Raw genomic sequence first — 17,965 nt, forward strand, 5'->3', positions numbered from 1 at the left:
GTTACCAAGTGTGTAGCCCCTCATTAATAGAAGTGGGTTTTTATTGTGAAAAAATACATATATTTATTTAATTATACGTTAAAATTAGTGTAGTAACATAATAGTATATCCATTCTTGGTTCTCTTTGTTGTAGCATAGCTTAACGTAGCTATTACGCTACGACCGCTACATTCCCTCGCTACGTGCTACGGTGACTCTACGGACCGTCAGTACCAAAGCACATCTAAAGGAAATACCTCGGGCTTCTGACAAAGCCCACATGCTTTCATAAGCCCTCTCTATGTTCTGCAACAACCTTTTCATCAATGGATTGTAATTCAATCATTTACTATCAATAAGCCATTAGATAAAATGAAACATATTTACATTCTCTAAACCGTTCTTTTTGATTACAGTATAATCCGTGTATGAAAATTCACTTGGTTTTCAATATTACTCAAACAAATGTATACTTACACAACGAAGTTGAAACGACTAACACTAGCATTACTTATACCACAATATCACCATTACCATAATATTCTAAGAAATATCTAATAGACTAACAGGTCAATATTTTAGTTGTGCACAATCAAATCTTCTCACTCCAAAATAATAATAGGGTATTATAAGAAAGCTTTTCATTAATCACACGAAAAGGAGATATCTCTGTGCAGTGTTTACGTATCGCAGGACATTAAGTTGTTTAATGTGTCTGTGGGGACATTCGACAAAGATAGCATCGCAATGCGTTTCCAAATTACATTCTCTTTGTACCCGTGTTCTGTGTCGAACACGTACGACCGTGTTCAGAGTTGAACCTCCTCTATTTATTGATTCAACCCGTATCGATTCACGTTCATTGCTACAAGATGTTTAAACATTCAAAATAAATATATTTCTGTCCAACTACGAGTAATAACGTTATTCATGGAAGGAATGCACAAAGATAGTTTTTTTATGCGTTACCTACCCTTATCCGACAGAGGACAAGATGCACATAAAGAGGATATTTCCCCTTCCTATGTATCTCCTCCTGCGTTAGATCAGACGAAACACGGAATTGCTTCCATTTCATGCCTGTCTTCTGTGTGGTCGTGGTATTACACCGGGCGTGCCGGCCCATTCGTGCTAAGATGTTAAAGCGGGCACTACCACTGTTAAACAAAGATAGTTAAATACAATATATATCTTTACCATCCTGGAAAGTCTATGTCATATTCTTACGACCATAAACTCATGCTTGATTGTTATACATTCGAAAAAAAAAGGTTTCAATAGAAAATATGCAACTTTGTTAATTTTGGGCATATTTTCAAAATAGTTTGTGATATAATAAATCATTACTTATCTTAAAATACAAGGTTGAGGTAATCGGTACGTACTTCAAGTTACGATAACCAAAAAATGTAAAACACTCGTCTAATAATTCTTAATTGAATATATCTTGAAGTAATTATACAATCTCTTAGAGGTGTACTTAATTTTTCATTCCAGAGAAAAGTCAGAGCGAGTCGTAATTAAGTGTTATTTAGTGAAAGTACACTCGGCTGTTCGCTACGAACATTTCAAAGCTGACGCGAACGTAAGAGCACTCTCCTACGACGAAAGCTCTTTAAACTAACGTGCTAATTAATTAAAATACTATTTAAAATAAACCTTACGACATGTCGGTTAAGTTAATTATTACTGAGAAAACCTTTTCTCTGTTTATTTTAATGTAAAAATAATGCGATAACTGTTAAGGTTTTTGTATAAATTTAAATTTAAGTAAGACTACTGTCAATTATTATTTTTTGAGCTTGGAGGGAATATTGAATATTTTATTTGTTGTACTTCACTAGCACCTGCACACGTTTCTGTTATTTTCATTTGGCTGAATGTGCAAAGACTAACACACTACATACAAAAGCCACAAAACTACAAAGCACGTGCGGTTTAAAACACAATAGCGTGTAGAATTCATTGTTCTATTCTTGGAATAGCAGCATTTGAATAACGTTATAGCTGTAAAATAATTGGTAACGATAGTTAGTCATTAAAATAAAAATTATATAAAAAAGTAAAATACATCAAAATCAAAAAAAAACTCATTACAACCATATGTTGTCTACTGTCGATTCAATACAAGAACATATTCTTATCCTTCTCCGTATTGTTGAAAAACTAAAATAGCAATGAGTTTTAAACAGTTTGTTTTGCAGTTACAAAGTGACTTGTCATAGATCAGCTTTATGCGATGTACAAATATTATCATACTAATATTATAAATGCGAAAGTTTAGATAGATGGATGTTTGATAGAAGTTGTAACCTAAACGGCTGAAGGAATCTCCATGAAATTTAGCACAGATGAAGAGGATAGTTTAGGCTTTAGGTTTTTTATCCCGGATGTAGTTACAGTTCCCGTGGGATGAATTAATTTAGTTTTTTTTAATGTTTACTCGAATTCTGCAACAGTTCAATAGATCTTATTAAAATTTGGCACAGATATAGAACAAGGTCTTGTCCCGAAAAATGTCCGGTTCCTAAGGGACGCGTAGTTTTTTGGTATTTATGTACATAGTTCGTCTGTTTTCTAATATTACACGGGCGAAGTCGCGGGCAACAGCTAGTAGGGTTATAAAAATGTTAGCAAATAATATTTGATATATTTGATTTTTCCACTAACCTTTATGGCCTCGTATTGTTATGTTAACAAAATATATTAAACATGTGGCAAGAATTAACATTATAAGCGAAATACGACAACAAAAGACGAGGAGAGCCTTTATTTCTTTCCCCAACAAAAGCTTCAGTAATGTGACAAAGGATTTAAAAGAGGAAAATTCCCTGATTACTTAATAAGCTTATGAAAATGAAAATTACATTTATATTAGAAACATTACTTTTATTAGCAATCTCACTTTGTCAGTGTTTATTCATGTTCTTCTCTTGCCTTTGTGATTTCACTATTTTCATTTATACTAATTTTATAAAGAGAAAAGATTTGTAATTTTTTATGTAAAAATATACCTTAAAACTACTGAATCGGTGTCAAAAATTGTTTTGCCATTAGAAAGCTCCATTATCACTCAGTAACATAAGCTTTATTTGTTTTTGTTTTCACCGGATGAAGTAGAAATAAAAATCATGGTTTTTTTTGTTTGCTATTAGATGAAGGTTCATTACGATTCATGTACGCAATGTTTAAAATTGTTTTATATTTCAAATAACAAGCATTCCATCTATGTTAATTGGAGCTAACACTTTATTTAAAGATACGAGAATTGCGGTATCAAAGGATTAAAATTAACCATTGTTTAATGCATACGAGTACATCAGTTACTGGCGATAACAGGACTATGCAAATGACGGCGGCGGAGACAAACTGATTAAAATATACACGTAGGTGTATAACAATAAATTAATTTAGCGATACAACCGAATTAATGAATATCGATTCGGTTTCCATAACTAACACACATATTATACACACGCATAATTTTAAATACAATAAATTATATAATAAATCAACCTCTTTATATCAGATCTTTGAAGTCAAAAGCTGGATATTAACATCTGCTAGTCTCCATTGTCGTGATACTTGTATTGCAACATTATTGCTTTCCCACTCATTCAAAGAAAACGTGAAAAAAGGAGAAACTATGAAGAAATTCACTATCTGGGAATTGATGACAACGGCTGAGCGAACATATTTTAGACCGTAAACTGGTCGGTGCCTACACCGAAAGTTCCCACGTGAGTTTTAGCCGTGTTATAAATCATATATTTTAGACCGATGTACAACTTTGACGACATTAAAACACTAAAATGTTAGCTATCTATAGAAATTAATAGATATTAAAATAAGAGCGTTCTTCGCCGCTCAAAGTTTTCCTTCAGGCATCCCTGCAATTAAGCGCCTAATTAAAATAAAAAATATTCATTCCTCGAAGTAAGAAAAATAATTTTCCCTTTCCAGGTATTTTTAATTAAAAACCTTTTCACATCAGTCCACCAAAATAAAATGATACGGCGAAGCTAGATGTTTTAATCTTCCAAGAATATATTATACCGTTTGATCTAAAAACGACATGAATGATTTCGACATTTACCAAAATTCTGAGAAGTCTACACATATTATGAGTAAAGCTCTAAAAGGTCATATCTGAGTCAAAGGCTGTCTAATGATAGTGACATAATATTTTCTCTCATGGCGAAATCATGTTTTTTTGTAAAAAGGGCTAATTTAAATAACAATTTGCTTAAAAAATAAAAAATCTAAATTTTTATTAATTGACCTGAAGCAAACACTAATCTACTATCATCATGAACATCACCAGAAACAATTTTAATTATAAGGTATTATTAAAGGACAGGATTAAATAGGGGTTGATAAATTAAAGCCTACCAGGATTAACGACCTTTGTCTCCTACAATTATGATCTATTACGAGAAAGCTCAATCAACCTTTAATCAAAGTCCTGTTTATAAACAACGTTTGAATGTAAAATACGACAATTTAATTACGAAATAAAATATATCAATCATAGTAAATTTAAAAATCATACTAATATTACGAGTATAAATGCGAAAGTTTAGATAGATGGATGGATGGATATTTGTTAGACTTTGTAGCCTAAACGGTTGAACGAATTTCAATTAAATTTGGCAAAGGACATAGGATAGTCTGGAAGAACACATAAGCTACTTGCAGTTGTTTTTTTTAAATTCCGCGGCACAAGGTAGTATTATCATAATTTGTTACTAAAACTAAATATCGAGATTCAGATTCATAATAAAATTAAATTAAAAGAATAAAATACGTTTATTGCGTTATTTATACAGCCATTTGTTTATTATAAAAGGTGTACTTATTTAAATTTCGAATTAAATCGATGAGAAAGTTTATAAATATTTTCATTAAAGTGAGAAAGCAATTAGGATGCATCGTTGCACTTCAGAGGGAATAGTTTGGAAGCCAGGTCGGTCTTGGAGGTCCTAATCGATTCCTTAATAAAATAATTAAGATCCTTAATGGTTTCTTTAGCCGAGACCTCACTTAAAAGAATTTATACAGTTTACTTACTTTTATAGAAATACTTCTACTTGTAACTTTTACAAACGTCATGTGATATCTTGACAAGGTCCTGTCTGGTTCTTACAATTTCAATAACATCAAATCGTAAACGTTCATATTTATAAGAATTTAACAGTAAAGAATAGGAGAATAAACGATTTCTGGCTTGAACTACAAATATTAAAGAATGGTTGCATCAAATAAAATTACTTACAACTGTGTTTTATTTGACGAATGTAATTATTTGAAAATTTTCGACGATTTTGCTTAAAGATCAGAAGGAAACGAAATTAATTGATTACATCTTATTAGCTTTATCTTATAGTTTTTAATTGTTTTTGTTCTACGATTTTAAAAAGTAACAATATTGGAAGCATAACAATTTAAAATACTTTAATATGTCGTAGGTAATATCGCCGGCGGCAGCGAGTATACTTGCCGTCAATATTTGGGGCAGACGCAGGCGCCGAGACTGTTTGCCTTGTATACCGCGACTCATAATAGCTAAAGGGCTGTTTACATTTCACTATACAATTCCATATAACCTTGTTAACGTTCTCATGTTTCCGTGAGGGGCCGCGTGTTCAAATAGCGTAAAACAATTAGCCCCGTCTACATACTTATTTGATTAATCCATTTATGCTATGAAATACATATTGAATGGGAGATAGCCTGGGAGTCAGTCGATCGACTTTAAATTATTAACATGCCTAATGGTTTGGTACATTTTTCATTGCAGTATAAGCAACTATAACTATTTACTAAAAGAACTGTGTGAACTTTTTAAAAGAATTTTGGTTTTATTTACTCTTTTTCCTTAAACATAGCTCCTGAAATTTTAGAATCGTTTTTTAAAATGATATTGTTTTGAATAAATAGACACTTTCATTCTATTCGTTTATTTTCCTTCGGCTACCTGTTTGTACATCGTAAACTACAAATTACGTAAAAACATATACATATATAACTACACATAATCTTTACAATGATAAATATATCAAGTTACAACCATAGTTTCACAGTGATGTCTGAAATGTATTGAAATTACGTAGTGAGTGAAACATTGAGACAATACAATGTTATTCTATTGAATTTTTAGAATGATTTATAGTTACATAAAACACAGGGACATTGCATTTTATATTACAATGAGTTCACACTATAGAAACATGTTGCACATCTGTTTTGTTAAAAGAGAGAAAGACACGATTTTAAAGTCAATGTTTCTTTATTATTGATTCGCGGTTAAATTTCTAACATATTGCTTGAACATAGCACTTAAAATAAACAGATTTCTACCTTTTTCAATATATACTAGCTTTGAGAATAATTTTAGTAAAATAAAAAAGTTTATTACATTAATATCTACAACCAAAATAAAAAATTATGAGACGATATAATGCAAAAAAAAAAGAAAACGATTGTAGAATACGTATTGTCATAGAATATAAATTGGCACTTGGTTGTTTATCTACCGATGATTATGATTAGATGATACCTATACAGTTACGCTAAAAGGGTTAAGAAGGAAGACGTGATCTGCTTTGTCAAATACATTGCGCAAGAGTATTACCTACATAATATATACATCGCTTAGATTACATCACATTTTAAAAATTACCAATACAGTTTCTAAACTTCGAAATAGCGCCTAAATACATTTTGTGACCGCAACATAAAGAAAACTGTTATTAGTTAATGTAAGTAAAAAACCGAGACGTAACAAAACAGTAAAAATTAATAATTACTGCTACCTCGAGAAGTAAGAGGTCATGTCAATCATGCTAAGTACAGTAAAGGACGCGCAATTAGTCACCAAAGTAGGCACCGCGTGTTACCCTAAAAACTTTCTCACAGGGAAAAAATACTTTAGTATTATTAAAATGTGATGTATTCTGAAAGCAATTTATGTCTCCCTACATTATTGCTATATTTACATTACATAGACACTGATCGATCAGTAACTCACATAAAAAATAAATGTCTTTTTTATCTATTTCATGGATAAGTAAACAGATTATTTATTTACACTTTATACACTAATCACTTATAGTCCCGAGTGTAATTAATTTGTCTATTTGTACTTATTTCATAAAAAAATATTAACGTCCAAATATATCACAAAACACTAATTCTCTTGCAGCCGACCACGATCACCTGTAACAAAGAAATTTACAACTTTGAATCCCAAAATTATAGTATACTATATTAGCCTTTACATGAAATTAATTTAAAAAGAAACTGTCGAAACTGTTTTCAAGTATGGTCGGTTCTTGGTGTGTTAGGATAGGCTATCGCCTGCCACAAATTGGTTCCAAATAAGCTATACAAAGCAGCTAACGGAATTCACGATCGATATCCACTCTATCAAGCGGATCTTCATCCCTACTTCCGTCTACCAAAATAAATTAATAAAAGGTGGGACCTCGTATACCTCGTATACCTGTGAGTTCTTTTTTTTACTTATCAAAGTGTTGGTGAATAATATCGTACTTCAGATTAGAGCAAATAATTTTTAATTTAAAATGAGGAAAAAAATTCACTACTATACCAATATTGACTTAACTGCTTTAGAAAGGAAGCTATAAGCTGCTCCAAAATTGTATTCGTACGCTTGAATAAATTAAACATAAAATACCATGTTCTTTTATACGCCTATTTACACATGAATATCAAATATATATTTTCAGTAATTTTAGTCGTTAAACTTCTAACCTGTAATGTTACAAAATATAATTTTTATATTTCTCCACCAATTATTTATTATGAAAAGAAGCTGTTGTATACGGACAGAACGTTGCAAAATTAATTTAAAGAAGAAATTTTTCGTACAATGTATACACCATTAGAGACTCAAGTACAAGCGGTTTTAAGGCTAGTATCTTACTAGTATAAGAACGAAGGAAGTATTCAGGTAAACTAATTTAATTTTCATATGGACAATGAAAAATACTTACATTTGTGTTACGTTAAAAGGGAATCATATTCAAATGGCGTTGGGTCGGCTGCCCTCAAGTGTCACCAGAGTACACCTCCAGAAATATTTGACACCTCTATTTGGTTGTCTGTGTCCACTGGCAGAGAGCGTCGTCTTCTAAATCTTAGGCGAAAACTAAGCCAAAGAATCAACGACATCACAATCAAGCCCGTCACTGCCGCCGTACCAATGTATTGAGCGTAATTTGAACCTCTGGCATGATAAGGTGAATATTCTAGCTTGTCATTAGGATTCGCAGTATACGCTTCATTTAGAGTGATTTGAGTATTTAATTTTGTCGTTGTAAAAATATACGGAGCCGGTGGTATCTTTGATAAAATCGGAGTATTCAATCTTTTCCCAGAAAACGACTTTCGTCGCACATCCGTCGTATCACTGTAGTCGACAGACTTAGATGTTCTACTCGGTGTAGAGACTGCCACGTCGATATCCAAAAATCTTCTGTCTATTTTGAGTTGATCATTTTGATATTTATTTCCATCTAAAATTTTTACCAACTGACTATTTTTAGTGATCGAAGATCCGTTAAAGTTATCATTGAACAATGTTTGATTTACTTTCCTGGCGTCATTTAATTTATCATCTATTATAACATCGTCTTTTACATAATTATTTGTTGATAAACTTTTATTATTTTTCAAATATTCAGTAGTAGTGTTGCCTTTATTCTCATTGATATAGACATCGTGTTTAGAAATCATTCTATCTGTTTTATTATTAAGGTATCCGTAGTATCTCAACAATTTATTTATCATTTCAGTGCTGTATAAACTAACGGGCGGTAAGCTTTCATTAATGGTAAAAGTTTCTTGGAACGTACAATTGTACTTTGTTATATCAGCTTTGTGTTCAGAAGTTGAAAAATAACATGTCTCCCCGTCAGACAAACTTTTATTCCAATTCATCCAGTCGGTCAACCAAAGTTCATTGCTACAATTTATATTGTTGCCGTGTAATCTCAAAGTTTTAAGTTGTACCAAGTAGAAAAGCAAATCGTTTCTTACATCTGTAAGATTATTCATTCTTAAATCTAAATACTGCAAATGTGAAAATGCTGCTAAAGCAGCTGAATCGGCTAATAACTGTCTCGCCAAGCCCGGGCTCGATTGTAAGTGAAGCATTTGAACGCTTTCAGGCGAAGACATTGGAAATGAACCAACTTCTTGAGGCACGGAAACATTTAAATAGCAAAGTCTTAAGTCTCGCAGAGACAATGGCCCGTCGAATGTACTAGGTGAGAGCATTTGTATAGGATTATAAGAAAGATCCAACATTTCCAACGATAATAAATCATCAAATACGTGATCTTGTATGAATTGAATTTGATTGTATTGCAATAGTAACATCCGTAAATTCGGCATATTCTTAAAATCCGGTATGGAAATGTTCTTGATTGAGTTATTACTGAGCGATAAATATTTAAGTTCATCGGGCAATGACTTTGGTACTGCGGTAAGTACATTTTTGTTGATGTTTAAAAACAACAGCATTTCAAGTCTTCCTAATGAGTCGTCTTCTACTGATTCGATTTGATTTTCGGCGAAATCTAAGGACTGTAGTAAGGGATAACTGTCTAAGTCACCACACCTGATGGCTGTTATTTTATTGCCAATAAGTGAAAGAAACCGCACCGAATGCGTAAATGCTTCAGGTACTTGATATAATCCTATCCTGGACGCATCGATCTGTTGCAATCTACGACCAGTTCCGACTAATAACTGGGTATCCACCTGAGTAATTCCTAAATGCGGATTGTCTGTTAATAATAGACGAGCGAGATTCGGTAACAGCTGAAGTGCTCCCGGTGCAAGCTTTTTTAAATTATTATGAGACACGTCCAAATGTTGCAAAAGCCAATTATTGAAATAATTCTCGTGTATGAATTCTAAATTATTGCGGCTCAAATTAAGATGTTGCAAGTTTTTGAGAGGTGTAAAAACATTTGTCAGTGTAGTCAAATTATTATATGACAAATCTAAATATTCTAATTTTGTTAGCCCTATAAAACTATCTTTCAAGATATTTGAGATGCAATTATCAGTAAGAATTAATTTTCTTAGATTTGAATATTTGTTAAAAGCTCCTCTTGTTATAAGCGCTATTTTATTAAGCGATAGATCTAAATCTCGTAGAGTTTTATGCTTTAACATTATTTGAAACTTAATAATGCTGTTATTGCGTAATGAAATTGAATATGTTTCCAATAAAGGTAGATTTAAAATGAATTCGCTACAATTGCAATCGTTCTCGAAATCAACTGTTACTTCCAAATACGTCTTATTCAATAGTTTACTCATCTGATTTTGGGTTTCCGCGTCTCGATTGCAGGACATCAACATCTGATCAATGTTTTCATTGTTTTTTAAAGTGATATTGTAGGAACAATTCGAGCACGGCAGTAAAACATTATCGCATCCACATATTTCAGGACAGGAGGATGCGAGTTTCGTTATCTGCCATGATATTACAAAAATCAAAATAGTACACTCCTTCCACGAAGAAGCCATATCGGAAGTCACAAATTCAATTTACGATGGATTACTTAACCAGCACTTAAGTTGATGTAACTGATAGTTATTTGTTATTATCACTGTTGTGTTGTTGTTAATTGTACGCAAAAGACACATAGTTATTATTGTAACTTTACACCATCACAAAACACTTTAAATGTCAATGTTGTGACCGTTCTTCCGTGACACACATTCGGTAAGTTTATCGGTTGAATGGAAGTTGTTGGATTTTATGTATGAAACGTTCGTTGTCTTTACGAAGAGCCTAGTGCACTTGATGAGGGGATGTTTGTGAGATGTTGTTCACGAGTGACAGTGTTTGGTTGTGGTATCGTGGGGAGAGCGGGCGCGAACGGGCACGAGCGGGCTCGGGCGCGGCGCCGACCGGTCTGGCGGCGAGGCGCGTGTCGCGGGCGCGAGTGCCGCGGCGCCGGCGCTCTGTCGCCCCCTTCCTCCCCCAACTTCCCTCGCAGCCTCATTTTTATATAGTAAACTGACTTCCACACCGCCACTATTTATGTATGTCATACCGGGTCCTCCCTAATACGTTATTTTGACAACGTAAGTATTTGTAAATGTAATATACATTTCTACCTCGATGCTTTTTGCTCTCAAATCTTTTCATTTCAGTTGAAAACTCTGGACAGTATTCAAAATTTATATAACTTATGAACTATACATCCATATATCATGTCCAACTTACCGTTGTCGCTAAGGAGGGTTGGCACAGTATGTACTGCTCTTCTATAAATCTCTATCAGCCGTCATATCTTGTTTCGGTCTCTTCTTAAGCATATCCTCTTTCACACCATCCATCCATACTTTCTTCGATGTTCCTCTAGGTTTTTAACCATTTATACTCATTGAGAATTATTGGCATTTGATTATTCATTTTTTAATGTTTTTATTTTTTCATCTTTTGGTTTACTGGTGTAAATAAGGTAAGTATTTATGAAGTAAAACACGTTTTTTCTTCTAATATTAGTTTGCTTTGACCGACTAAGAGGCCGCTTGAAACTCAGTGAGCATTCTAGAGGGCGTAGTAAAGGGGCACGCGAATAACGGCTACAAATTGAAAAAAATAAATTATTGCTCTATACAAGCTGGCAGTTTGAAAAACGTGGAAAGAATTAAAACTCATTTTCCAGTAAACTTCATTGCAGCCGGCTACTCTTGCACAAATAATGTTTCGGGACTGTTCATACTCTAACGAGCAACTTTTACTGAGTAAATAACTTCAAGTTGCCTATTTTATTGTACTTTATATCATGATTATAATATTAATACTTAATTGTAAAAGTACATTTCAGCGCCATATCAATAATTTTACTTATATCTTACTAATATTATAAATGCGAAAGTTTAGATGGATGGATGGATGTATATATGTTAGAGTTTGTAGCCTAAACGGCTTAACGGATCTCTTATGAAATCTCGCGTAGACATAGAGGATAGTCTGGAAAAACACATAGACGACTTACTTTTGTTTTAAATAATTCCACGCGGATGAAGTCGCGGGCGAAAGCTAGTTATTTATGTATTGAAATAAAAAAATATCTTTTACTATTTAAAATATATATCTATCTGTGTTACTTTCTTATTTAACCCTTTATACTTCAGACATCTTTACTGGCATTTACATGAATTGCTCCTATGAAAGCCTTTCGAAGGGTCCTTTTATTGTGCTCCTTAATTTGGGTTATTTGAACTTTTCTTGTCCAACTTTCTTGACTGTTATCATAACACTATAGATCACAAATGTCACATAAATGTAACTTATCTCTTACTCAAACACACTAATAAACGTAATATTTACAAAAACATAACCCATTAATCCAACATCAAAGTATGTTTTAGATGATATAGGTTTAGAAGTGATGTTATTAAGAATACCGTTTTAAAATCCAGATATTAAACACTATTGGTCTTGATAGTAACCGGTATTGATAGACCTAGTAGCTTTTTAAATGGTAAAAAGAAAAATTTGTATTTAAATACCAAATGATATTATATATTTCTTTTTTTACTTCTAAACTTGGTATCCATTTGCTATTGCAGTTTCCAGTTATACATTATCACTCTCTTATACAAAAATGCGAAGTATCATAATAAAACTCTTTCATATCCATAGATATCTTTATTAAAGTAAGCGTGAACATACGGCATATAAGAAATGATTGCATTTCTTGAACGTTTCCATCCATTTTATGGAGAGCCTTTCCAGAATATATTTATTAAAGTGACCCTCAGACCGCGGACCGCAAGATAAATCATAGTCAGGAAATAGCTGGGTTTTCGCGGCGAACCGAATATAGACGAAAATTACATAATCACTAAGTTTCTAATATCAAAAATGTAACTTATGACTTGTATATTAATATGTTATTTCAATCTAACAGACATACCTATGACTATTCTATATATATTACTTGTTATATTGTGATGAAGAATTTGTCACTTTTAGAAAAAGATTCTAACATAAAACGTATATTGTGACTTATTGTTGCTCGTGACTTCGTCCACTTAAAATAAAACGTAGTAAAAAATGTAGGATGTTACGCAGTAATAACGTAGCTTTTTAATAATGAACGAATTTTAAAATCAGCCCAGTAGTTTTTAATATATTCCAATACACACACCACACCACACCAGCAGCTCACTATATGTCCCCACCGAGGGGCTCGGAGCCTCCCCCAAATTAGGGTGATTAGGCCATAGTCAACCACGCTGGCCCAGTGCGGGTTGGTCGACTTCACACATTTCTTTGAATTTCTTCGCCGATATATGCAGGTTGCATCACGATGTTTTCCTTCACCGTAAGAACGTCGGGTAAATTATGTACATATGAAAATTCAGAAAAATCGAAAATCACAATACACATACAAATCCAAAAATACAGATCTTTCTGCTTCATAATATTAGTATAGAAGTATAGATTAAGTAACAAGTACATGTTAGAAAGTAAACGTAGGAGGTTAAATCAATACTCGGTAATCAAACAAACTTAGCCAGAAACAAAGGAATCCTTCATCCAGAAGACGCTTCGTGTAGATGTGTGCGACTCTAGAGCTTTACTCAAATAATTATATAATGGAAACTAGTTAAGATATTTGCTTTGTATTAAATTAGATTAAATCAAATGGATAATAATCAATCCGACAGATTACTGGATTAATTGATGTTTGCCATCTAATGATAATCAAACGAATATTAATATTATAATGATAAAGGAGCTGATTGTTTTGTTTGAACTGGATTAACAAACAATTATAAAGTATTAAACCTTTCTAAACAAATGTAATCATTACATGGTGTTGATTTTCAACAATACATACATAAGTGTGTAAGAATGAACGAGCAGTTTGTAGAATTCAATTCCGAAGGTAGATCATATACACGGTAATCTTCCATTGTAGGCGTGCGTATGTCGGAGACAATTAAATAAGAATCGCGTGTCATCAGAAACACTATCCTTTGTTGACCACCATCTTAATTGATAACTTCACAACACACTCTAATTGAATTGCCAACATTTACAGAGATAAACAATTGATTTTATAATAACTAAGCGCATCATTCAATTGTCATCTGTCAATCGATCGTCGCTTGACATCTATATACATAATGTACATTCAGCCAGTACTCATAATTATTAGTTGCCAGTTGCTTTCATCGTTGAAAAAGTCTCAAAATTTTAGCCCCGTTAAGTTAATAAATAGACAGAGACAAAAAAATATATATACTTAATTAAAACGATGCATATTGAGATTACATTTAAACTAACACACATCTTTTCAACTCTACACGAGATAACAACAACATAAAATACAAAAGAACAAACTCGTCGTACAAAATACAATCGGGTACAAATTAAACCGTTCGCACTGGACGACGGAGAATTAAACCAACACTTAATTACATTGTACGTTGGAAAAATGGCCAACCGAATAAACGGCAGACAGACCAAAGCTTTATAGGCCATTAGTGAGGTCTAACAGTAAACTGTTCCGTGCAACTAAAATTGCGCCTTTGGGGCGAAATCGCTATCATTAGCGTAACGAGGGACCGTTGCTGACGCCGGCCGCCGCCCGACGCCGCCCGCCGCCTGCCGGCCGCTCCGAGCCAACTCTTTAGCCCGCACAGCCTAATGAACCGACAGTCGTGCCCTTGGCAGTTAGCCTGCGAACGAAACACTGACTGCATATTACCTTTGTTGCTGTTTAATGTATTACTTCAACTTTTATTTTTAAGAAATTAACGGACCTTTATTCAATTTGAGTTTAGTTATAATTTTTTAACTTGTACATACTACTATATAGATACCTCTTATCCAAGCAAACTGCTTCTTACCGTATTTATATGCACTAATTTTCTTAATGCCCAACTGTTTTAAATATAGTAATAAATATGTACAATATAAAGATATGGTTAACACCTTTTGTTTGATCGTACATTTAAATCTAATGTTTGGAAGCTATAGGATGCCATTAGTGCGAATAGTAGCTTGTTTATCTACCACTCCAAGCCATCTGTTCGTGGAACATGAAACCCTCCTCACCTGTGTCCTCGGTACAATACAAATAGCGTAATTATTCAAGCAAACCTACCAATTTAATTCACGAAATGGGAGCCACAGAACACGGCTACGGTAGCGAACTAAATCAGTTTACGCATTGTTAATCGTTCTGTCCGTTTGGCCGGCTGAATTGGGGCTATACGGCTCGCGGCGTAAAACTTTATTACGTCCCACCTCGGCCCAGCAGTAGCCCGGTTGTGGGATGCGGGATACGGAATGACGCCTATTCTCATTAACCCTGCCACCACCGCCCCACATTGTATCAACAATGATTACCTTTTTATCTTGTTGCTCTTCCCTGCCGTAATGAAGATACGTGCACAATTTATTCATTTCGCCTAATTTATTAAAATGTACGCAGCTTTGATATTAAAAACATTGTATATACGTGAGATGAAAAAAAAAATACGTCACTAAGTAATATTTTGTGAATAAAGACTGGTGAAGTCATAAGCAAATTGTATCCCATGAGATAAAAACAATCAATGGAGAGTCAGGCATATTTTATATCTGAAAATACAACAAAGCAAACCGTCTATGCCAAGTAGAATTCCATTTGTAAAACTTTATAGTAAACGGTCAAAGCAAACTGTTGTAGCCACGTCCCGATTTAACGTCAGTCGTGAGTTATGACTTTGAATTGAGACTAAAATTTGAAGCCCTCGCAGCGGTCAACGAAAGGACTTCTCCAAAGTGGACGTTTTAATCAATCAAACCAACTTACGAATGCACGCAAAGTCACGTGCGAAAATACACAATCTGTAGAAACTTCTATGCCTTATGTCGTAATGATAAGGTTCAATATTGTTTGAACGGAGTGCCATTTGATTCCCGCGAATGTAAACGCCTTGAAATATGAGAGGCAGCCCCTGGGAACTAATGTTTTATATTCTGTCGTTGTGTATTGACAGTAGTGAATTATTGGCCGGCAGATTGAGTGGCCCGCGTGCTATATTGCTGATATTATTTTCAACCGGCTTCAAACTGACGAGGGATCTCGTTTCGGGGGCTCGGTTTAATTAAATTGCGTCATTTATCTACGTTCATTTGTTAGACGTATTCTTGGGGTAAAGTATTTTTCGATGTTATATGTATCTGTATGTTTATCTTACACTAGCATTTTACTGCCCCTTTATTATTACATAATCATACCAAGTAAGTAAATGCTGTTTTATAGAGACTTCTGTTGGTTAAGTTATAGAAAACTCATTGATGATTATTAAATTATTTGCACTTTAGAAATGCTAGAGTCAATTCTCTTAAGTACGTTAAAAATATCTCTTGATGCTGAAAATCTAGAGTGACAGCACTACTACTTTGGGACTACTTATATAAAAAGATCGTCCGTACTACTTACGTGTCTTTACAACCTTTGTACTTTCGTCTTAATCATATTTGTCAAAAAGTGTTTCGCTGCAAAAGCAAAAAGCGCACTCTTATAAAAAGTCAACGAAGCAAGGCGAGGCAACACTATTAAAACCTTCATAAAAACGCCGCTGCGCGCTTCTTTTTCTCTTTATATTTTTTCACGGAGCACTGGATGCCACCTACATCATAAAAATGAAATATTGTGTCTCAAGGCGGATGTCTCCTTCTTTTATGAGATTAGATTGAACTGATATCCGATAGAAAAACGAACGTTACGTATCACTCGACGCACCTTCGAGCACCTCTTGATATCGTTGGCGGAAAATTTCCTAATAGAAAAAGACCTTTTTTATGCGGCAGTTACCGTAAGATGCTCCTGGAAAATGTATTAAGACCCTTACAATGTGATGCCATTATCTGACGTAATAAAAAAGAATTGTTAACTAATAATATAAATTCGTTACGCTCTTGGCATTTTGGACTCCTTGACTTATTTGTTAGGTTATTATTAAACTTTTTGTTCGATTGTTGTTTTGTAATAGTTCTGTAAAATGCTCTGGCATTGTCATTTTCTTGCAATGTTTGTAACATTACGAAAGAAAAAAAATCGATTATACACTATCATAAAGTAACACATTGAAAAAAGCTATTGGCACTCGACAAATTATGTTTATGTTGCTTAATTAATAGACGGTTTTTATCATCGATAAAACAATTATTTTGTCCCTTATGGTTGGATTTCGAGAACAGCCTAACGGCGACGCATTCGAACCACTATGATATCAGAACACCTAATACTAAATATAAACAAAATACCATTTGTAAACATTATAGAACAAACATTGTCGTGTGATAGAGTAGCGTCGACGAAGTTCCCAAGTCGAGTGCGTGCGATGAATCAGATTACGTAGGTAGCTTGCCTGTACATTATCCCGGGGCTTTTAGTTGGACAAACACAATGAAATTATACCGTTAGTTTAGGTGACGACAGCTGATTTAGCAAATGTTTTCTCACGGATCAAATAATTTGCGTTTCGATATTTAAATAATATATTTCACTTATTTGGAAAGGAAAAATCATGAAGAGAATTGATACCAGAAAGAGGCATAATGTCTTCTGAAAATATACAGATATCGTAAAAGTTGCTTCCTAAATGACAAAATAAGAGAACAATAGAATCTAATAACATCAAGCCGACTTCTTAGACTTATATCACAATTAAAGCTCGCCGACGTAATAAAATTATCATAACATCGTTCTTCGTATTTTATGACGCTATAAAAGACGCCATTAAACAACTAAAATGAAAACCATTAAATACTGAACTCAATAAGAATTCAGTACGATGATAGAAAGACCGAAAACCCTGATAACTATCCCTAATAAAGTACAAAAGTCGACTGAAAACATAAGAGATATGAATAAAGTGAAAACATAAAGAATTCTAACAAAGTTTGAAGTCGACCACAAG

At 33.6% G+C, this 17,965-nt stretch overlaps 1 protein-coding gene across 2 annotated transcripts; it reads right to left on the reverse strand.

Annotated features, from left to right (window-relative positions):
- Positions 1 to 6,452: 6,452 nt before the first annotated feature.
- LOC106103560 (toll-like receptor 3) lies at positions 6,453 to 10,923 on the reverse strand. 2 transcript variants are annotated; one of them, XM_013283343.1, is made up of 2 exons: positions 7,999 to 10,923; positions 6,453 to 7,198 (listed from the first exon to the last, which is right to left on the reverse strand). In XM_013283343.1, exon 1 carries the CDS (start codon positions 10,544 to 10,546, stop codon positions 8,060 to 8,062), a length of 2,487 nt encoding a protein of 828 aa, XP_013138797.1. In that variant the 5' UTR covers positions 10,547 to 10,923; the 3' UTR covers positions 6,453 to 7,198; positions 7,999 to 8,059. The 2 variants fall into 2 exon arrangements, with proteins under 2 accessions (XP_013138797.1, XP_013138798.1); XM_013283344.1 differs by lacking the exon at positions 6,453 to 7,198 and adding an exon at positions 7,705 to 7,756.
- Positions 10,924 to 17,965: the final 7,042 nt, after the last annotated feature.

This window comes from Papilio polytes, unplaced genomic scaffold (assembly GCF_000836215.1).
Source record: "Papilio polytes unplaced genomic scaffold, Ppol_1.0 DF823731.1, whole genome shotgun sequence".
Taxonomy (NCBI): Eukaryota; Metazoa; Arthropoda; class Insecta; order Lepidoptera; family Papilionidae; genus Papilio; species Papilio polytes.